Source organism: Triturus cristatus, chromosome 6 (assembly GCF_964204655.1).
Source record: "Triturus cristatus chromosome 6, aTriCri1.1, whole genome shotgun sequence".
NCBI classification, from domain to species: Eukaryota; Metazoa; Chordata; class Amphibia; order Caudata; family Salamandridae; genus Triturus; species Triturus cristatus.
In genome coordinates, this window is record NC_140589.1 from 960372103 (window position 1) to 960395259 (window position 23157).

General features: G+C 45.1%; 1 protein-coding gene across 4 annotated transcripts in view; it reads right to left on the reverse strand.

Moving 5' to 3' along the window:
* Positions 1-23157, reverse strand: part of PHACTR2 (phosphatase and actin regulator 2) — a 458184-nt gene that overhangs the window by 130936 nt on the left and 304091 nt on the right. For 2 of the 4 annotated variants that reach the window (XM_085611660.1, XM_085611661.1), the window contains exons 5-6: positions 4466-4675; positions 4065-4262 (exon numbers count right to left, since the gene is read on the reverse strand). The exons of 1 other annotated variant lie outside the window; for it this stretch is intronic. In XM_085611660.1, the coding sequence (XP_085467786.1) occupies positions 4065-4262; positions 4466-4675 (408 nt within the window). The remainder of the gene's footprint in view (positions 1-4064; positions 4263-4465; positions 4676-23157) is intronic. One more of the 4 variants, XM_085611662.1, reaches the window with a different exon arrangement.

Below are 23157 nucleotides of genomic sequence, written 5' to 3' on the forward strand. Positions count from 1 at the left end.
GTAAAAAAATAGACTTATCTAGACGATGATCTCTGTTCCACTTTGATGGGTATAATGGAGATATAGCACTATTAATAAATCATTACATAATTGAGAATAATTTGCATTTGGTCAAATCAGACAGCATGGGGAACACAGCATAATGCCTATGGGAAAATATCTGAAGAATATAAAGGATTTCCAAGGATTGGTAAAGGTGACTTTCTAGAGCAATTTGCCTACATACTGAACTCTTAACCTTTTTTTTTTTTTTTTTTTTTACATCGGCTAAGGAAGATGGGTCATGATGGTGTAAATGTATGTAATTCAAAGATCTCAGCCCGCACTTGATGTATACAGTCTTGCTTTGTCTTCCATCACTCCCAATAATGTACAATGCTTCGTTGCTCCTCAGCTAAGTCTGTGATGTATAAAGACAGACATCTACATGTTTTACAGTGTGAACAGTTATCCCACTTATTCCACTCCATAAATGTCCCTTTCTTTTGAGCTCTCTGTGAACCCCTCTCATTTTGAGAAATCCAGATTGGAGCCGCCATAATCTTCTTTATCTCAGCACACATGCCACACCTTCGATAGGGTTCATATAAATCCGTCTGTGGGAGCAATTTCTTGTGCTCATTGGGAGATCGTCTCACAAATATTTTCTTGTTCCTTTAGGCATTTATTTATGATACAGCTTATATTGCTTTTAGTAAGAAAAGACACCTTTCCAATAAGGCGTTGGTGCTTTCCTTTCTGTGTCAGACATGCACGCAGGCCCAAAGTTCTCTCAGTACCAACTATCTTGCAGACATCTGATGATCACAGGTCTGGCGGATACTCTCGGAGCTCCAGCAGTGATTAGTGTTTCAGAGGAATGGATTGGCAAAGACAATAGACCAGGCTTTAACGTGCTAAAGCATCAAAATACAGGCATGCATGAATGCTGGTTGCATGAGTTAGCACATGTAAAGCAGACATATTGGCAATGTGCGTTTTGATACTGGCTCGGAGGAGGTCTCAGCCCCATTACGTGAAGTGGTAGCCACACAACTCGGGCATGAAGTACTAGAACCCTTCACCCCACCATCACCCAAGGTCGGGTCTGGTTGTACCCCTGTTGCAAACTGTACTTCTCTTGAGAAAATGTATTTCCTTTCACAAAAAAACCTTTGAGTATCAAATGAGGCATCGAGTTAAGTACTTCAATCGTTCACTGAAAATGGAGCAAGGGAAACACTATTCTTGGGAAAGGGCCATCTGTTAAGTCTCAGCTTTCCAAACTTTTCATGTTGGTGACACACTTTTTGGAGATGCATCATTTTGGGACAGAGTAAAGCAGTGTAGCGAGCGAGTGTAGCAAGCGAGTCCGAACCACTTAAGGGGGGGTTCTACCCCCTGGAAGAACATTTTGAAATAAAAGTGGGCAAATCGTGCATTTTCAAGCAAATTTGAGACCGTGAGGTCGAACACAGTCCCCGCAGCGGAAGCCTTCGTCCTCTGAACCACCAGACCCGACATACCCACATCTCTCTCTCTCTCTCTCTCTCTCCCTCCCTCTATGTCTCCCTCCCTCTCTGTCTCCCTCCCTCCCTCCCTCCTCTCTCTCTCTCCCTCCCCCTCTCTCTCTGTCTCCTTCTGTCTCTCTCCCTCCCTGTCTCCCTCTATCTGTCTCGCTCCCTATGTCGCCCTCCTCCCTCTGTCTGTCGCCCTCTGTCTGTCGCCCTCTGTCTGTCGCCCTCTGTCTCCCTCTGTTTCCGTCCCTCTGTCTCCATCCTTCTGTCTCCCTCCCTCTCCCTCTGTCTCCCTCACGCTCTCCCTGTCTCCCTCCCTCTGTGTCTCCCTCCCTATCTCCCTCTTTCTCTCCGTCTCCCCCCTCTGTGTCTCCCCCTCTCTGTGTCTCCCCCTCTCTGTGTCTCCTTCTTTCTCTGTCTCCCTCCATCTGTCTCCCTCACCTTCCCTCTGTCTCCACCTGACTCCCTCTCTCTGTCTCCCTCTGCCTCCCTCCCTCTGTCTCCCTCTCTCTCTGTATCCCTCTCTCTCTGTATCCCTCCTTCTCCCTCCCTCTGTCTCCCTCTCGGTCTCTCTGCCTCTCTGTCTCAGTCTCTGCCTCTTTCTGTCTGTCCCTGTCTCTGCCTCTATCTGTCTGTCCCTGTCTCTGCCTCTGTCTGTCTGTCTGTCTGTCTGTCCCTGTCTCTCCCTGTATGTCGCTGTCTCCCTCCCTCGGTCTCCATCTCCGTCTCTGTCTGTCCATCTCTGCCTGCCCCTGTCCCTGCCTCTATCTATCTCTGTCTGTCCCTGTCTCAGTCTGTCTCTGTATGTCTATATCTGTCTGTCTCCCTCCCGCTGTCTCTCTCTGTCTCCCTCCCCCTCTCTCTGTCTCCCTCCCTCTCCCGCTGTCTCTCTCTGTCCCCCTCTGTCTCCCTCCCTCTCTTTCCCTTTGTCTCCCTCTTTTGTCTGTCTCCGTCTTGTCCGTCTCCCTCTCTGTCTCCCCTCCTCTCTCTCTCTGTCTCCCTCCCTCTCTTTCCCTTTGTCTCCCTCCTTTGTCTGTCTCCGTCTTGTCTGTCTCCCTCTTGTCTGTCTGTCTCCCTCCCTCTGTCTGTCTCCCTCCGTCTCCCTCCCTCTGTTTGTCTCCCTCCCCGCCCTCTGTCTCCCTTCCTCTCTCTGTCTCCCTCCCCGCCCTCTGTCTCCCTTCCTCTCTCTGTCTCCCTCCCTCTCCGTCTCCCTCCCTCTCTCTGCCTCTCTCTCTCTCTCTCTCTCTCTCTCTGTGTCTGTCTCCCTCCCTCAGTCTCCCTCCCTCAGTCTCCCTCCCTCAGTCTCCCTCCCTCAGTCTCCCTCCCTCAGTCTCCCTCCCTCAGTCTCCCTCCCTCAGTCTCCCTCTATCTGTCTCCCTCTATCTGTCTCCCTCTATCTGTCTCCCTCTACCTGTCTCCCTCTACCTGTCTCCCTCTACCTGTCTCCCTCTACCTGTCTCCCTCTACCTGTCTCCCTCTACCTGTCTCCCTCTACCTGTCTCCCTCTACCTGTCTCCCTCTACCTGTCTCCCTCCCTCTATCTGTCTCCCTCTATCTGTCTCCCTCTATCTGTCTCCCTCCCTCTATCTGTCTCCCTCCCTCTATCTGTCTCCCTCCCTCTATCTGTCTCCCTCTGTCTCCCTCCCTCTATCTGTCTCCCTCTGTCTCCCTCTCTCTCTGTCTCTCAGTCTGTCTCCCTCTGTCGGTCACCCTCTGTCACATCATCCCAGCTTCCCGGGCACACACACAACCGCACCAGAGTACTTCCCAGGTCTTTATAAGACCATTTACCGGGAGACGTTATGCAATAGAGGAGGCATAGTGAGAACAAAGCTTTCAAAGGAATGCCTCTTAATTAGCAGCAGTTATGTGCTAAGTGCCCGTTAATACCAGTGTCATCCCGCGACATACCCACCATTTGCAGGCGACACAGTACTGTGTCGGGACACAAAGTTTGGAAAGCTCTGTGTTAAGTGCTTGATAATTCGATGGCACAATTTGAACATTATTTGCAAACTATCAACAATTGAGTCACGAAATATGCCGACTGAACATAGCAGAAATATTTTGTGAAAAAGTTTAACAGCTCTCTTATCAGTATCAAGAAAAACAAGAGCATTTTGCCATCTGCAAAAAAAGGAACTTCATTTTCCATTCATCATTACCCAAAAAGTACAACCCACTGACCAAGGCTGCACGTTTCAGATACCCCAAGCCTCCCTTTATTGAAGAGGGTACCCGTAACTTGCCCTGATGGAGATAGCCAGTAAGCTTCCCTGAAATAAACGTTATTACATAAAATCACTTCACCGCCTAATGAGTACTCTCAATTCCCCTGAAACATATTCAACTATTTCATATAAAAACGAATTATGGGCGAGTACTCCACAAAGCTGGTACAAGTGATTCTCAGTTATGATGCACCTTAAATCATTCCCCTAACTTGTGTTGCCTGACATGGTTGATAATAGTGACATTTTCTGACACAGCCTTGAAGTGATGCACAAACAGGCCAGAAGTGAGTGCACTTGAGCATGCAGTAGCGCTTGCAGCCTGGAAAATACTCACCGGTCTCCCGCGTCACGCCTCTGCCGGTTGGCTTGGGTGGAGGGACAGGCGGCTGTTTGCCGGCAGCCTTGGCAGTTTTTTTAGTAGGGTTATCCTCTTTCTTATGGCTGGCAGAAGCGGCAACATTTTTAGAAGAGGTCCCTGCTTTTTTGGGCTTAGAGTGGGGCACCTGCGCTCCAGGGCCGCTGTCACTGTTCGCTAGAGAGAAGAAAGTGAAGAGAAAGGCCTACTAACTCACATATCGCATAACGTCACCAGCATCAAGTTAGACAGAGGTTACTGCGTGCTAGGATATGTTACCGTCAGAGGGAAACACGGAACACATGCAACACGGAATCATGCAGCAACACCGGTCTAGCAAATTGTGCTCATGCAGTAAGGGCAAACTGGCAAATACTCACAAGCTTCCCGAAAGACACCTCGATTCACTGGCTTAGGAGGAGGGGCGGGAGGCTGCTTGCCAGAACCCTTGACAGGCTTTTTTGAGGCGGCATCAGATTTCTTTTGACTGCCGGCAGCAGCAGCATTTTTAGAAGGTATTGGGACCTTCTTTGGTTTGGGGTGAGGGGCGGTAGAGGTTGCCAATGGTCCTGCACGTTTTTCAGCGTTCTCTAAGAGGAAGAAAGTGAAGAAAGAGTGCTGCTATAACACAACCTCAAAATGCACTCGCCAGCAAAACTTGGACATAGTCATGTTGGAGGAACCAGTCTATTGGGTTTTTTTCTCAGCAAACTGTTAAAAACATGTTTTTTTAAACTTGTTTTGATCACTATGCAAATGTTTCAGTGAGTTATCTATTTGTTGGGTTATTTTTATGGTTAAACTAGGGGTTGTGTTATGGTTTGGGGGAGCTCTAGGGTGGTTGGGGCTGAGGTGAGGTTGTTAAACTGTGGGTCTGCTTTTTGTGGTCTGGCTTGACAACGCACCTGTTGACTGGCAATTATATGAGCATCACAAAAGTAGGGATTTAGCTCCGCCCATAAGTTGGAAGCCAGGAGTACATGTTTTGATTGGGTAGACGTATGTTTCCACAAAAAAAGTGCTTGCTCTCCACAAAGCTATGACCGTTTTGCTTATTTATGCAGCTACCAGAGCTGTAACTTTCAGGAGCACACACATGACACAGTAATGCCATTAAAGTGTCTTAGATAGTGCTTAATTTGGGCCGATGGTTTCTGGTGCCCGGCACTGGCACCTAATTCTCAGCATCAGCAATTATGACAGGTCACCACATTATGGCGCTGTCTGTCTAATTTTGAGACGAGCACAACCACAGAGTATTTAACAATTAATACACATTAAAATGAATAATTCCTGCAGCCCACCTCATTCTTGGAGCTCTGGGTGGCCTAGAATAGTCCGAATTTGGCACGTGTAGGAGGGCGATGGTTAGTAATTGTGTTGGTGCTGTCATTGGCAGTGCTGGCAAGGCAATGAGTAATGAATCCCACGCTTTGGTTTCCAAAACATATTAAGCCCTGGTCCTGGATAACAAGATAATTTATGGTGTTTTTCTCTGGCACAGCACAGATAGGAGGAGAGCAGCCATTAACCCTACATGGGTGTTTAGGTCTAGTTTGAAAGTGAAATTGTCACCTGATCTTCTAACCTACACTAATAGTTCTTCTAAAGTTCTTTGCTTCCACACAAATAGATATCCATTCCCATACTATTTACTTATAAAGCTTCATATTACCATACATTTCTTTATAGTCAGACCTGTTTGGCATTGCCAATGTTTGATTCCTCTGTATGTGGTTCTGTTTACATATACCTACTGAAACTGAGGTAAGCAGTAGGTTTTGTACAGTAAACGTATTTTGGACTCTTGAAAAATAAATATTTTTTTGTTTCACTGGTATGTCATCACTTTACCTGCTATTTTTATTTTTCCTATTTATTGTATTTTGTTCTTTACCCCTTCATTAAGTATTGTTACAATGATTCAGTTTGATCCGAATGGTGAAAGTATTGCACAGTTCCACATGCATCTGTTTTGGCTTTACAAGTTCAAGTATCGTACTCTGTCTCTGTGGTTAATACACACCTGGGATAGCTTTACGTAAAGTACAGCGGTTGCAATGACGGCCTTTTTGTGAATTTTTTTTATCTAAAACATGCCTTTAACATTATCTATAATTAGAACGAAAAAATGTATTCACTCAATAAGCTAAATGTGCAATGAAGAGTGTAAAACTTAACATTCAACTGACACCCATTTGAAATGTGATGATTCTTGACAGGCAGTGATTGCTATCCAAGTAAGCCATAGAAAGGTTATGAAGCAAGCTTTCTTTAACCAGAAATGAACTTAATATTGCTGAAACGTGCACCACGTGATTTCGAAACTTGACCGTAGAGTGACCTGCATAGTGATGTTGTCATAATTGCAGAATATTCCGGTTTAACAAGTGTATTATTTTCATAAGCAATATATTACTCTTAAATGTCACAAACTTAAAGTGTTAATGATATTTGATTTGAGATGTCTGTTTTGCTCTGTGTCTCCTAATATGACATTGCAAGGTCCATCACCGAGATGAAGAAGAAAGATTTAGCGCAGAAAACGGAGCTTAACCCCGCATGATGGCAAATTAATGTCAACACAAACATTTTTAGGGCCCAGTCTGCCCTACCACCTTCTTTCAATTTGAGCTGTTTCATGAACTTTTTTTATTTCACTTTCAAACTAAACAGGTTTAAGTTATGTGGCAAGCTCTTTTCCCCCAATAATAAAGTCCTTGGACTCTAAAAATCCTGAAATCAGAAGCAATTGTTTTTCTGACAGAACAGTTGACTCACAGGACGCAACGAGTCACACAGGACTAAAGCAGGCTTATAACAGTTTCCATGGACACTATATGTTTGCAAGCAAACAATTTTTAGAACATAAGTGGGCTGTTCAGGCAGACTAAAAAAAGTCTCACTGGCTTCGGAATAACATGGTGCTGTTCTCTGGAAAGGGAGTTCTGTGCAGCTCATTGGATAGTTAAAACTGCAGTAATTCACATGCTGAAGCGGTAAAAAGTCTCTCCTTTCCATCTTTTAAGGCAGGAATGTCGATCGGAAGATGTCCCTTTATCTGAAGTTTAGTGTTTGGACTAAATCTTTCGCATTGTGTTTCTATTTAGTCTGTGTTTCTTAAATACATTGCTTGAATAAAAATACAATAGATGATTTATTGCATGCACAACACAAAGACGTGCTTATGTCTCAAAAACTAGAATAAAAATGTGCAAGAGTTGCACATCAATTTTTATAAGAAAATATTTAATGATCTCCCTTATATCACCGAAGCGATCCAGGTTGGTCACACAATTAAATCTGAATTACTGTCTTTAATCTCCAAGTCACATGAATGACTCTCATTGTTAGTATGACTGATAATGTGAGAGAAATTCATGGATCAACTGGCTGAATCCTAACCTATACATACGCAGCTCCAGACGAATACTCGCCCACAAAGAGGGCTGGGGTGAGCTGATGCGGCTCTGGACAGTTAACTAATTACCAGGCTCTGGCTTACCTAACCCTGCTGATCCAGGACAGGCTGCTAACCACCTTATCACTACAGAGCTTTAAGAGTAGCTGAGAGTCTCATGGGGAAGAAGAGCTGCTGCATGAGTCTCAGAGCAAAGTTGTCAAGCCTGTGCTCCATCGCAGTCGGACTGAACATTTGGATTTGCCCCGGTCAAGCACGACCAGATAGCCCCAGTTGGAGCTACTACGTTTTAAGCACTGCATTTTAATTTCATCTTGCAGAGTTCATAACTTGACTTGTTTATGTTGGATTTGTATCATTTTGGTCTTGTTTTACTCAGATAAATATTGGCTATTTTTCTAAACTGGTATGGAGTCGGTTTGTGGTGGTTTCACTGTGTTACTGTACACAAATACTTTACACATGGTCTCTTTAGTTTAGCCTGACTGCTCTGTGCCAAGCTACCAGAGGGGCAGCACAGGTAAACTTTGAGTGTACTACACTCACCCTGACTAGGACCGAGGTTCCTGCTTGGGACAGGGCAGGGCACATACCTCTGCCAACCAGAAACCCAATTTCTAACAGATGTCCAATGGGGACCCTTTCACAATGGCATCAGTGGGCTGCGGCTGAGCTCCAAGTTGATCAAGTTTGGATCCTACAGTATATGACAGTCCACTGTCTCGCCCTCACAGGGTGTCGGAGTGGGGCAGGTTTAGGCTTTTCCCAGCCATGAGGGTCACAGAATAATAGGGATCAGCAAATGGTCCACGATTCCCTCAAAAACACAGGCGTAAGAAAATATATATATATATGTTTGTGGTCAGAGGAAAAACCTGGGCTTAATCACAGATGCAAAACACACAAGATGATGGACGGAATGTTGCACATTGGCAAAACATTCACCCCCAGTCACAGATCTGGGTTTAATCCATCGTTATTTTGCTCACCACGTTCAGACATGGCCATATGCAAATCAGTCTTGACCCTGTGCCTCATGGGAACAGTCCAGCCCGAACTGCCAAGCCATGTCTTCCCTGGACCGGAATCAAGCATCCTAGGACCGGTTTCGGGGTTTCACCCCTCTTCACCCCTCTTCAGCCAGGATAGCTTGACTCCAGTGGCATAGTGAACAAGGGACCCAGAATCGTCCCGTTAGCGAACGGGAAAAGGCCTTTATCATCCCAAAAGGGCATCGCATATTAGAGAATTGCAAAATATGCGATTCTCTATTTTGCGATTGAATTTAAGGAATCGCAAATTGCGATTCCTTAAATGCAATGTATGAAGCACAGAAAAATTGCGATCTGGCCGTAAGGAATCGCAAATTACCACCACCTTCAAGTTGGTGGTAATTTGCGATTTCTTTGAAAAATTAACTTTTTTGCATTTTTCAAAGTGCCATATGGCGCACCTACATGCCCTCAGGGCATATATGTGCGCCACATGTGCACACATACATATTTAAGGGGTGCAACAGGGTTTGCTTTTGACACCCTGGCACCCTTGAAATTGCATTCTCATTTTGCGATTCTCAAATTGCGAATCGCAAATAGAGAATGTCTTCCCATTCATTCCTATGGGCCTCCTAGCCCATAGGAATGAATGGGAAGGTATTCCTTAATTGCGATTACACAATTTGCTAATCGCAATTAAGGAATGCCAAGGAATCGCAAAACATTTGCACATTTTTTTTTACATCCCGTTTTGCGATTCTCAAGTAGCGATTCCCTAACAATCGCTATGTGAGAATCGCAATAACGGTATTTGATACATATGCCCCAATGATCTTTGAATGTTAATTTCTATGAATTTCAAGTTTTCACACCTCGCCTTTGGAAATAATAACACCATAATACCATGCGCATATCTGTCTAGCAATAATTCGCCAGTTGATGTAACTTCTACAGACTTGCATATTTGCTGGAACAAACTGTGGCATCAGGGGTAAACTCTTGTAACACTTAATTATTTTCAGTCTTTCACTATATTTAGAGAAAATAATAATTAACCTGCCATGAGACAGATACCACAGAACACAACACGCTTTTCTCCAAGCCCTCATTGAGGCTAGTCCCTGATGATTTCTTGATTGTTGAAGCTCAATTTTGCATAATTCGATTTGTTTTTATTAAGCATTCTTATTCTGGTGGGGGGAGGGCGGATATAATCTTGAGTTTTATTTTCTCTCGCAGGAGACCCTCAGTTTGAGTAGAAAATGAGTTGCAGGAACTATTAAACGGATGTGTGGTGAAGATGAGAGCCCAAACAAGGCTCCCAGGGGAATCCTAAATGACTTTTCTATATGAGGCATGCCCTCACATTAAAATTTCAAGGAAGGTAGTACTCAGCTGCAATTCGCATAATACATGCAGGTTCGGAAACATGTTTCGAAAAATAGAATAACGCATTTTATACAAGGGAAACATTTCGATATTTGGTCCACACCTAGAGACACTTTCTTGGTATGCTGCTCCACCTAGTCCTACTAAGGCACAATTGTTAATGATTAACCTCCTGCATATAAAACTGACTCAGGTTATGAAGAAAGAAATACAGTTCCACTCGATGATTCTGCCTACTTCTCTGTATGGATTGAATGTCACATAAAAAAAGTTGGAATAAATACTTTGAAAATCTCATAGGTTTATCTTTGACTGCCTTCAAGCAAGTGAAAATCATTCCAGTTCTTAAAAAAAAGCGAAAATTGACATAGTAGAATTATACTGGACTATGCACCACTATACAACCTTCACTGTTTTCACAAGTCAGAGCAGATCATTTACAAAGCAAGTGCAAGACTTCAATACGCATGAATTTATTAAAACAAACAATGGCAAAGCCAACAGGTTTCGCCTTCGGGCTTTGACAATTCAGATTTATTGGCTTTGCCTATGTTCTTTGACGATGCTGCACCCATTAGTGAAAAGGATAAAGAAAAAAACGATGATGCATATGTGTGCCATCATTTTTGAGGGTGTATGTATTCTAACTACAGTGGCCTGGCCTGAGGACATATACACATGTGTGAATCACCAAATATGGGCACAAATGTCCTGGCACTGTTGTCACTTCGCTTTTTTAATTTGCATTAAAATAAATAAAATGTGCACAGAAGCACAGTTTTACAAAGAAGCAGCATGGTGGGAGAGTGCAGCTGTTGGGCCCTCCTGAAAAGTTTTTAACAATTCAATTAGAAGAAAAACGAGATGCAGAGGGGTGGGGTGTGGGAGCAATAGAGAACAAGCATTGGCATAGCCAATAGTTCTCGCCTTTGGGACCTCATAAGTGTTTAGTTATCCAGCACAATATCCTTGGTGCAACAACATCAAGTGTTGCATGGCTAAACACTTATAAGGTCCCAAAGGCGAGACCTATCGGCTATGCCAATGCTTGTTTTGAGTGAGTGGCTCGTGCAGGTATGCCACTGTGAGGTAGAGATGCTGCGAGTGCTTTTACAGGAGCCCCTGTGACATATCGCCTCTTCAAAATTTATCTTGGGTCCGGTGTAATACTTCTAGCCCCTATTCCCGTCTTCTCGCACTGGAACCCTTGGTTGTGCAGTCAGCTTTGATACCGAATTATTGCTTCTTTGCACCTTTGTTATTAATCCTGTGAGCTGATATATTTTAACTTCTCTTGCGCTTTTAGAATCAATTTTAAGAAACGTATTGCACTTTACTTTCATCTGACTTTGAATTTGATGTGTGGTGGGTGGTGGGAATCGAACCCTGAGAGGGAGGAATCGGGGTGAAATTGAAATACCCGCCATTTTGGTCAAGGCGCGGAATAGTTGTTAACCCTGGGGCCTTTAATACGGGACGCTGCACGAGCGCGCCTAGAGCAAGCCCGTCTGCACCCGTCAGCGTCCTGGAGGCGTCCGGTGCCAGAAACGCTGCCGCTTTCACTTCAGGGAACCTGCACCCAAGGGATTCTCGATTATGTTATAGCAGGGAAAGTCTGTTGGCTCCCACTTCTCTCTTGCTGCCGACATGGAGGGCCTTAAATGTAGTGATTGTAAATGGGCAGCTCTCCCCTCCCCAGACATAGGATGCTTAGCGAGGTCAGGAACTTGGGTCACACCTGCCCCCCCCGTTTCAGAACTCTGGGACCAAAAACGTTCTAAAGGCTATGCTCTTGAATACACGCTCTATGCATAAGCATGAGTTCCAAATTTTTGATGTCCTTAATGAGCTTAAACCTGATGTTATATTTCTGACCAAGACATGGCTAAACAAAGACTCCAACCCCACTATTGCGAACGCCATTCCCCCTGGCTATATGTTAGTAAGGAAGGATAGGCCGGGTGCTCGGGGTGGGGGAGTAGCTATTATCTACAAAAACACTTTCTCTTGCACAGTACTAACCACTCTAGAGTTGAAAGGTGCCGATAGTCTCGGCTTCTTGCTGCTGGTATCCGCCCATCAGTAAATTGCAGGCGCTGTAATTTATCGTCCACCAGGGCCGGCTGCCCGGTTCCTGGAATCATTAGGCAATGTCATTGCATCTATTGTTGCAAAATATAAACAATGTTTGGTACTTGTAGATTTTAACATCCATATGGATCAACTCACTGACCCCTGAGCCCTTAAAACTGTATGAATCTCTCAGCATGCTAAATTTGACCCCTTATGTTCTTTCCCCTACACATGAAAGGGGCCATATCCTAGATCAGATTTTTTCAATGGATAGGATTGAAATGAATCCACCTTCCCCTATTATCTGGTAAGACCACTTGCTACTTACTTTTAGATTATGCAAGAAATCTCCTCAGCCTCAAACTCAATGTAAGCCAAGTGCCATGAGTTATAGGCCTTTCAATCAGATGACTTCGGAGGCACTAGCTAGAGCACTTAAAACACACACTATCTCTTTTAGTGGCCACCTAATGAGCGACGTGTGTGCATTAGAAAGTTGGCTCGAGACTCGCGCAAATGAGCTCACCCCCTCTAAGATCCGAGCAGTAAACGGCTGTAGAGCTTCGGCCCCATGGTTCACTGAGGTGCATAGGAAAAGCAGAAGTACCTGCAAACGTCTTGAGAGAGTTTGGAGCAAGAATTTTAACTCCTCGGATAAATTGACGTATAAAGTGGCATTAAAAGCCTACTACGCTACAGTCCGTGACGAAAAAAATAACTTTTCGTCCTCACAAATTGAGAAAGCAGGGAACAGAAGTGAGGAACTGTTCAAAATTGTTAAAGATTTTTCCTCCCCCTGCGCCTCAAACAGTCTTTTTACCCCCAATAATGAATAGACGATCCTTACTGCACACTATTTTTATACAAAGATTACCACCATTCAAGCCTCGCTTGGGGAATCTCCCCCTGCTACGGAAGGCACTACTGGTAGGCTCCACCTTGCTTTACCCAACGCTGGTGGAAGCCTTTTACATTTTCCTCCAATCACGCTGGCCGACTCGCTGAAGATAATGAAAACGCTGGAATCTGGCTCCCCCTCTGACCCCTGCCCCGCAAAAATTCTGGCATCTGTTGCAGAGGTGATAAATCCGGCTGCCAACAGGTTTCTGAACCTCTCTCTGTCAGAAGGTGTGATGCCGGACAACTGGAAGCACAGGAGAATCCTTCCGCTTCTAAAAAAAAATCATCAGCCAACCCTTCTGTAGCCAGCAATTACATGCCAATCTCGTTGTTGCCTTTTTTCTGTAAGGGTTCTGGAGAAATATGTAAATAGGGTCGTCGCGTACTTTGTTGAGGCCAACCATGTATTGCATCCTAGCCAATCAGAGTTCCGAGCTAATTTCAGTAGAGAAACAGCCCTACTGGAAATCTCTGAATCTATTAAAACCACACTTGACAGTGGAGGCAAGGCTGTTTTGACCTCTCCGCGCCTTTCGATACCGTGCCTCATGCTCTTCTTTTGAACAGACTTCACGGCTGTAGTATAGGGGGCACGGCCCTCCAGTGGCTTACATCTTTCCTGGAAAACCGTAAGCAAACAGTTTGGTCTCCCCCTTTTTCGGCCTCTATCCCGCTGCTTAACATAGGTATTCCACAAGGATGTGGCTTAAGCCCCACTCTGTTTAATGTGTTTATAGCCCCCCTGGCATCTCTGGCAGAACAACACGGCGCTACAGTTATATCTTACGCCGATGATACACAATTACTATTCACATGCAGTAAGGATGAGGCCCTGAATGGGAACGAGATAAACATCTGCCTGTCAGCAGTAATCGAGTGGTTTAAACAGAATCAATTGTTGTGTAATTCCGAACAATCTGAAATTATCTTTTTTGGTCACAACCCGGGGGAGGAATGGCCCAACTGGTGGCCACAGAATATGTCCCCCTCCCGCAAACTTAGCCACAACTGTTAAGAACCTTGGGGTGAAAATGGACGTGGACATGTCCATGAAGTCCCAGGTCAAAGCTGTGGCGGGCACAAGCTTTGGCCTACTGAAAATGTTGAGAAACTTCCTCCCACTGCTCCCGGTTTTCCATAGGAAAACAGTAGTCCAAGCATTGATTTTATCCCGCGTCGATTATGTTAATGTTCTGTATGATGGCCTTCCTGACTATCCCTTGGGCCGTCTACAGGTGGTGCAAAACGCTGCGGCAAGAGAAATACTCATGTCGGGCCTCATGATACACATGACCCCTCACCTGAAGTCCTTGCACTGGCTTTCGGTACAAAAGAGGACACATTTCAAAGCCCTGGTGCTGGCTTATAAGGCCTTCCATAATATAGGGGCTTTGTATCTGAGAATCGGATGCCAGCACTATGTTCCATCCAGATGTTTGAGGTCTTCTAGCCAGCAGCTCTCGCTGATTCTTAGGTTCTCCCACTTTTGCATTGGTGGTCGTTCCTTTCAGGTGATAGCCTCTCAGCTCTGGAATAGCCTGCCGCCAGCCTTAAGTCAGTAACAGGATCTCCTCAGTTTTAGGCGAGGATTAAAAACCTGGCTTTTCTCACAATAAATCAGTTGTCCCGGGGATGCCTGTACGGTTCTGTCACTGGTTTTCTTTCTCAGCGCCGGGACACTCCATGGAGTAGCAGTGCGCTTTACAAGTACCCAGTAACATAACATAACATAACATAACAATGCATCCTTAAATGTCCCATGTACAGCCGGGGTTGACACTCCTATTACCCCTGCCCTCCAGTGACACTTTACCTGTCACGGGTGCTGGTGTTGGACGTGGTGGTGGACATGGTGGTGGTGGACGTGGTGGTGGACTTGGTGGTGGTGGATGTGGTGGTGGAGGATGTGGTGGTGGACATGGTGGTGGTGGACGTGGACATAATGGTGGTGGACATGGTGGTGGACGTGGTGGTGGATGTAGTGGTGGACATGGTGGTGGTGGATGTGGTGGTGGTGGACATAATGGTGGTGGTCGTGGTGGTGGACATGGTGGTGGACGTAATGGTGGTGGACAAGGTGGTGGTGGACATGGTGGAGGACGTGGTGGTGGTGGATGTGGTGGTAGTGCTGGACGTGTTGGTGGTGGAAGTGGTGATGGTGGACTTGGTGGACGTGGTGATGGTGGATGTGGTGGTGGTGGATCTGGTGGTGGTGGACATGGTGGTGGTAGTGGGCGTGGTGGTGGTAGGCATGGTGGAGGATATGGTGGTGGTGGACGTGGTGGTGGTGTTGGCGGTGTACGTGGTGGTGGATGTGGTGGTGGTGGACGTGGTGGTGGTAGTGGGCGTGTTGGTGGTAGGCGCGGAGGTGGTGGACGTGGTGGTGGTGGACGTGGTGGTGGTGGTGGACGTGGTGGTGGACGTGGTGGTGGTGGTGGCGTTGGACGTGGTGGTGGTAGTGGTGGACGCTGTGGTGGTGGACGTGGAGGTGGACATGGTGGTGGACGTGTTAGTCGTGGACGTGGTGGTGGTTGATGTGGTGGTGGTGGTTGACGTGGTGGATGACTATTGGGTAGGAGGGTGCTGGCAAAATGCGGATGGAGAGGAGGATCTTGAAGGGGGCACATGGGAGAACAGAAAGAGGCCGAATATTAAATACAAAAAACAGCGAGTAGATAGAACACAAAAAAGATTTAACGGGGTGGTCCCTTCTTATAGCGCATGTGAATGTTTCTTAGCACCCCGTTTTTAGTAAACAGGGGGACCATGGGGAGATTAATTGATTAATCACGCATGATCGCTTGCGATTAATTGATTAATCGCGCATGATGATCGCGTGCGGAAGCTGGTGGTGTTCAAGTCATGGCGTTGGCTTACCAATGTGTGATTCTGGGCAAATTAGTTAATCTCCCATGCCTTCTAAAAGGCAATGTGTTCCTGTGTGAATGTGCTCTTGTGTAATGTAACTGGGTGTCTTGTAAAGGTCTCTACTACTCTTGAGTTCAGTTTGCGCTGTATGAATTTGCAAAACAAACAGCCAGCAGACCTTGTAGAGCAAGAGCCTATTATATCCGTTCATGTAGCGCACACACAGCAATGAGGGCTCTGTACAGCCCAGTACTCCATTTAAAATTTAAAGCGCATTAAAGCACAATGCTCCGTTAATTGAAAAAAATACGTCGTGCCTGCAGTGAGAGTGGCTCACAAAGAAACAAGCCACGGCATCGCTCTGGTTGATGTTTGGGCGGTGTGAGGGGTGTTCTGTGAAGAAAGGCATTACGGCGCTCTAGTAAATAAATAAATAAATCAATAAAACCAGCGCGGTACGCGAAAGTGAAAGCGACCGCGTTTGCAGCTGAAAGTGCACGCTGTGCTTAATGAACCATGACAAGAGAGGAAAGCCGGGCTCGCTCCCGCGGACCCTAGGCCAGGGCAGAGAGAAGGCGGGACATGCACCCGCCTTTGGCCAATTGCGTGCTGTCTTTCTTAGAAAGACGCATGCAAAGGCCAATAGCGGGTGAAGAAAACAAAAGCACACGCACGAGTGTGTGTTCCAAAGTTTAAAGCCCTTACTAAATGTCTTGCAGAGCAGCGCATGCACGCTGGCTCAGGCAAGACCTTAAAACGAGGGTGGCAGAGAGTATGGGGCAGGGCTTGGGTGTGAATAAGGAATCAGCATATAGGGGATGAAGAAAAAGCCGAGGCATCCCCATAGAGAGGTAAGGCAAAATAAAAAAGTATTTCCTTGAAGGGGAATTATACAAGTTATCAGATCAAAAGGATGGCATGGAAGCTATGCACCAGAGGACAGGACAAACACAAAAAGTCAGAAAGGAAGGCAACCACCTGCACGGCCCACTAAAACCCCCAATGGGCGCAAAGCATACTGAAGGGGGCACAAGAACTAGAGCAGATGAATTGGTGCATAGAAAGGAGCGCCTGAACATATAGCTCACGGATAAAAGAAATAAGAGGTACCAAAAAAGGCAGTCGACTGGGCCTGCGTACAGCCTTGCCTGTTAGAGAAGGGCAATAAGTCAACAAAGTCCCACAGACTGGATACTCATTTTGTTTCACCAGCTCAACGGAAGGTAATGAGATGACAGCCACCCCGGGGGCAGGTGGGGAAGAAGACCCTGATGGCCCTGGACCAAAATTTCAGAGAGAGTGAATCCAATGGAGCTCACAATGCATGACCACTCTACAGCTGTCAGGGACATGAATGATGAAATTCTTCAACTCAAAGAGGTCACTCAACACTTTTACACCAAGGCCTTGTGGGGCAGGTTGATGTATGCTGGGTGGAGGAATGCAGGCCTACTAGGGAGGCGGCAAGTTAGGGCTGGGTTTAGACTGGTCAGGTTAAGGGCTTGCCACGTGGGAACTTTATTGTTGAAAATGGTGAAACTTGATAATGTTAGATGTCACAGAGACTGTGTTTACACTCATTCATACACAGTGGGAATGTCCACGAATCCTGGCCTTTTATTGGATGCCGGCCACCGAATGGCGGCAAGAGTAATGGGTGAGAAGATTGACATTGGACCCTCAAAGCTAGCGCTATTTGGAATGTGGCAAAATCTGACCGTACTCAGATATTTTGCAGTCTGGCAATGATGGCGGCCAGACCGGACGTGGTGAAAGTCTAGGGATCCAGGAGCATTCTGTCCCTCATACAGAGGGGCAAGTATATGGACTGAGGCGAGCCGGCTGCAGAAACCTTGCATAAGTCACATGGATGCCCGCAGACATTTGAGAAGGTTTGGAGCTCCGGGAATGATTTCTGTGGTGATGCTTGAGGTGCTGGGTGCAAACTGAAATGCCTCCTCTACTCCACCCGATAAAAGACCAGCTTCATTGGGTAGAGAGTGAAGGATGAAGTAGAAGTGAGGGGTTAGAGGGGGTTTACAAGAGGAAAGTCAAGGCTGCCGGGTGGCTGGGTACTGTCCATTGTCATTTTTCAAGATGCTGGATTACTCTTTTATGTATGATGTCTGGTCGTGGTTGTTTGATTTCTTTATAATCAATAAAACAATTTTAAAAATTCTGCATCTTATCCAGAATCAACTGCAGTATTTATTCACCATCCAACATTCCAAGCCACATCAACCCCTTTTGGCTCACATATAGTGGCTACATATGGTAATAAAAGCAGATTCAAACTACTCTGCATTTTAAACACAGACTTCCAGACAAATGACCCTTCCAATCTATGCCAATACTGCAACTTTGGAGATCCTTCACTGAGCTCTGAAGTAGTGACACTGGTCGCAAGAACATATTTGATTTGAATAAATTCAGGAAAAGATATAAACCCCTCCTATAAAGAAAATGTTACAGCTTAACTGCCTGAGGGGATCCCTTAAGACCCTACTTACTATAGAAGCAAGCCTGTGCTAATGGGACTGAACTTTAACACAGTACCCTAAATACTTCCCTTCCTGTCACACTCCCCCGATCCAAACACTCCCAGTAAAGCCACCAAGCCTAAATGCCAAGTGCACAGAGATAGCTGTTGGCTGCGTGTATCACTATAAGAATAAATAAATAAACATTAACACCCATGCAGAAGTAGGCCCATTATTAGGATACAATTTACAGTCACTAGAAAAGTTTTACCTATATTAGTAAAGTTTCAGTTTCACATTTTCCTGTAGATATTGTACTATGTATGCAACCATCATCAATTATCTAAGCTAAAAAGTATGAATCTGTTCACCTAAGTTACTCAGACGGTATATTTCTTCGGGCGTGCACTATTTTTCTTCTAAAAGGATGGCTAGTTCTAGCTAGGAGTTTCTGTTTCTAGGTTTAGTCTTAGCATCTTCTTGAATTTAGATGTAACACTTTAATGGATCAATACCAATTTGCAAGGTTTAACAACTTTAAATTGAAGGTGCTCATGTTCCAATGCAGAGATTGAGTGGCCTCAAAATTTTCAGCTGTGCTGTCTCTCTTGAGGGGGGAGAAAAAACTGAGTTGCATGTGGTTGAACCATATGTAGTGGTACAGTTAGCAAAACAACTATGTAATTGAATAGTACTCAGAGTAGCTAGATGAATTTAAGCATTCCACCTTTCACTTTTTGTTTCTCTAGATGGGTCAGCAGGTATAAACAGCAGTACAAAGGAGAAATTATATAGATACATGGCTAGATTATCCTCCTTCGTGATTTAAAATGCACTGCGCAGTCAATCATGTATATTTCCTGTTCCCAGCACTTGACTCCATTTCTGTTTTGCGCTATGACTGGCACATGGTCTATGCCTCAACACGCTTTATCAGCAGACTCCCCCTATCCCCTATACATGTTAGCTCATCTGTATTTGGCAGGTGTCTCCTGATTTTTTGTCATGTTTATTTGCCAGTCACATCATCGAATTAACATTTTTGAACGCCAAACTCCACACACATTTGTTATTCAAGAGGTTGACAGGTATGTATCCCTGAATTGTGGAGTTAATGCCTTAACTTGAAGAGTTGCAGAGATTAATTATCCCCACTATGCTTAACCACAGTGACTGTATACCACTTCAAGATGGCGCTTCATAAACGGTATCCCTCCACAAGCACCATACACCTACGCTCGAATGAACAATTACTGAATGCCAGCTAAAAGCCCTGCGTGACTCGCTCTGCTTCTTAGGTCACTATGTAAACACTACGCTCGATCAACAGCAAAGCTTGACACAAGAAAAATAACTAAACATCTGGAATCCCGAAATCGTCCCCTTTGGCCATAGCTTTTCCCAGTAGAAGAGGTCACGCTATGAGAAGATGACGGGGTTTCCTCCGTTCACAATGAACTTCAGAAAGTACTTTTGCATGAAAGGGGCCTGGTGAATACAGGGGCACGCCTTAGACCAGTCGCAATTGACACCCCATGTGGAATGTACCATTCATTTATAGAGCACCCGCTAGTGTGTGCTTGTCCTCGTCCAGCCCCAGCAGCGAGCAAAGACTATATGTGGCCACTATTCTTAACAATGTTTATGTAATAGACCGTGGTTTATTTTTCTCCACAGTTCCATGCTTAAGATATACCCCCATCATTTCAGCCACTTTAAAAGCCACAGACGTTTTTTCCGTGTTAGGAAGCCGAAAATAATTCAACCAACGCTTACCTCTCGATGCACTTGTACTATGGTGGAGAGGAGGCGTGCTGCGTGGGAGCGCTTTTGGAGGGGTGAGAAACTTGGCTTATAATATCAGATATTTGTCTGTGTGGAGTAGTTTTCCTTCAGACAGCTCCTGCCGTGGGTTATACAGATCACTTTGAAAGCAGAGATTAACACACAGGCTTCTATGTGGCAAAGGGACAATACCAAAAGGGCGGGCTCAAAAGGCCACTATGGCTGGCACTGTGACCAAAGGGGCCATTTGTCTTTAAACCAATCGCTAGTGAAGCTTTTTAGACTGAACGAAAACCGTGAACAGCGTAAATAATAACTAACAGTTGTTTAAACTAAAAATGTCTCTGGTATAGAAAATATTCTCTTTTTCTCTCTCTAAATCCCTCTAACAGAAACCACCCTATGTTCTTGTTAGAACCCTCACCCACTACGGTTACTAGTTGCTTGCTTTATCATAGAGTCCTCGTCCAAAGAATATGGATGGGCTAAACCTTGAAACCCAAGGAGCTCTTTGGTTGTTCTAGAGAATTTGCAGAAAATTATTAAATTTCAAGGACACCCTGGCGAGGTTAAGCAGATGGGGACACTAAGTGAGAGTGTTGTTATCTCCGGTACCCCAGACTCAGCATGATTCAGCCAGCACACCTACACCTCAACAAAGAATCTGGCTTTTGTCAGGACCTATCAAGGATCCGCCACAGAATCCTATCGCTTAATCCTTTTTTACTATTTGTGAGAACATGATGTTCATCAAAAATTCTTTTTAGCGTGCCATACACACCGATCTAGTATGGTGCCTACATTTGTGTTCATCTGTGGGTATAAGAGAGAGATGTGCTTAGCAGAAAATAAATCGCCGTTGCACATCTTTGTGTCTTCTGTGATCACTGCACACAGGGAAGACAAAAATGTGACTCAAAACAGCAGGTGCGCACAAAACAAAATCGCCATTGTACATCTTCGTGTCTTCTGTGATCACTGCACACAGGAGAAGACAAATATGTGACTCAAAACAGCAGGTGTGTCTGCAATCAACTGTGTTTTCATAGTGCATGCAAGCGAGCGATGTGTAGTGTGAGTCTTGTAGCCTTAGGTTTAAAATGAATGAATTGTGCTTTTCACATACTATGCACTTTTACATCATCCTAGAAAGTATTTGTCCTACTTAGGCATGTGTACTTCACTGTTCTATGGGGCTGAGAGGATGGGCGGACCTTCTCATCAAGCTAGAGCAGTGGGAAATTTGAGAGGCAGTCTTCATAGTAAGCATGTTGTGAGGTGTTCGTGGAATCAAAAGCATACCTCCTTCCCCCATTTACTTTGACAGTCTACGACCAACTTTGGACATAATCAGTTCCTCTGCTCCCCGTATCTTAGCGGAAGACTGTTTGCCAGAATTATTTATCGAACGCCTTCCCATTCCTTCACAAGTGACCATCGTACGTCACCGTGTGATGGAAGATCGTGATCTGAAGGGTTAAAATTTCTGCATGACTGTCTCCCTCATGTGATCAGGAAACCACCCTAATCTTCTCGGAATTATTGTCTATGCTCTTATAACAACGTCAGAGGGCTAGATTTGTGCACATAGGCAAGATAGACCCTTTGGTGTTACTTCATTCTCCAGTTTAACTTATGATCAGAGTTTTTTGTGAGGATGTATTAACCACACTTTAATTGGCCGCCCCATCATGATGGTATTTGTCAAATCATTTACTGATATGTATATTAAAGAGACAAAAAGTCCCATCCTGTACACAAATGGAGTAGAATCTGTGAAATGTGAGGAACTTAACAACATGATATTCGGTTGCAAAGATAGGGACCAGCCTCTTATGCTTCTCTTCTGGTAATATAAATTACCAACAGTTACTGGCAGGAGACTGACACAGTATTGGAACTAAATGGTATTGTGTCCGAGTTGCTATGTACTATGTCTGTAGGGACCCCCAAAGGATTTCACTATTTATTTAAAGATTGTGGGTTGACAATCAGTATATTCATCTCTGTTTCTTCTCGAATAGTACTCTTTCCGTGTCTTTAGTGTCTTAGTGATTCAGCTGTTCTTTTACCACCATTTAGGTTTTCCCACATCTCAGATTTTGCGATGTTCGCAAATTCATGTCTTAACCATTCTCATTCCTACATACTTAAGGCGGCATTTACGGGTGATAAGGTAAACTACCTGTGTGGAATTTCAATTTTTGAACCAAGTAACTAGTAACCATAGTGGGTGAGGGACTTAGATAGAGAAGAGAAAAGAAAGAACTGAGGGTTTCCATCTTATGGATTGATTTGCTTGACTTTGGGATGGTGAGCGGGCCCCTTGTAATACTTCTCACTCCTCTACGTTGGTATAGGATAGAAAAGTATTCGACAACTGGAATGCAAACCCAGGAGCTACAAGCACTTGTGCTACAAAGGACGTATCTAAAGAAACACAAATGAAGGACGGAATGAGAAACAAAACAAACATTCAGCTCCAGCCAAGAGATCCTGGTTAAATCCATTGTTCTTTTGCTCACCATGCCACCCCAGATTAGACCCAGCCATATGCAAACCAGTCTTGACCCTGTTCCTCAAGGGAACAGCCCAGCCTGAATTGCCAAGTCCAGTCTTCCTTGGACCAGAAACAAGCACCCTGAGACTGGTTTTGGGGTATCACCCCACGTAAGCCAGGCTAGCTTGAATCCAGTGGCACAGTGAACCCGAGACCCACATTGGGGCATACTCAGCGCACTTATGTCAAGAAAGCAAAAGACACACAAGATTGATGCTAGACTGGCTGATGAGGAGTGGCACCCCGAAACCGGTCCCAGTATGCTTGTTTCTGGTCCAGGAAGGACTTGGCCTGTCAGTTCGGCTTGGACTGTTCCCATAGGGGACAGGGTCAAGAATGATTTGCATATGGCTCAGGTCTAAACTCGAATGGCATGGGGTGCAAAACAACAATGGTTTTACCCAGTTCTGTGACTGGGGGCGAATGTTTGATTTGTTCAGCATTCAGTCCATCATCTGTTCTTTTTCCATTTGTTGCCCGTAGTGGGAAGTGTATGCCCAGACGTGGGTCCCGTGCTCGCTACACCACCAGATGCAAGCTAGCCAAACTGATGAGGGGTGATACCCTGAAACCGGTTCCAGGATGCTTGCTTCTGGCCCAC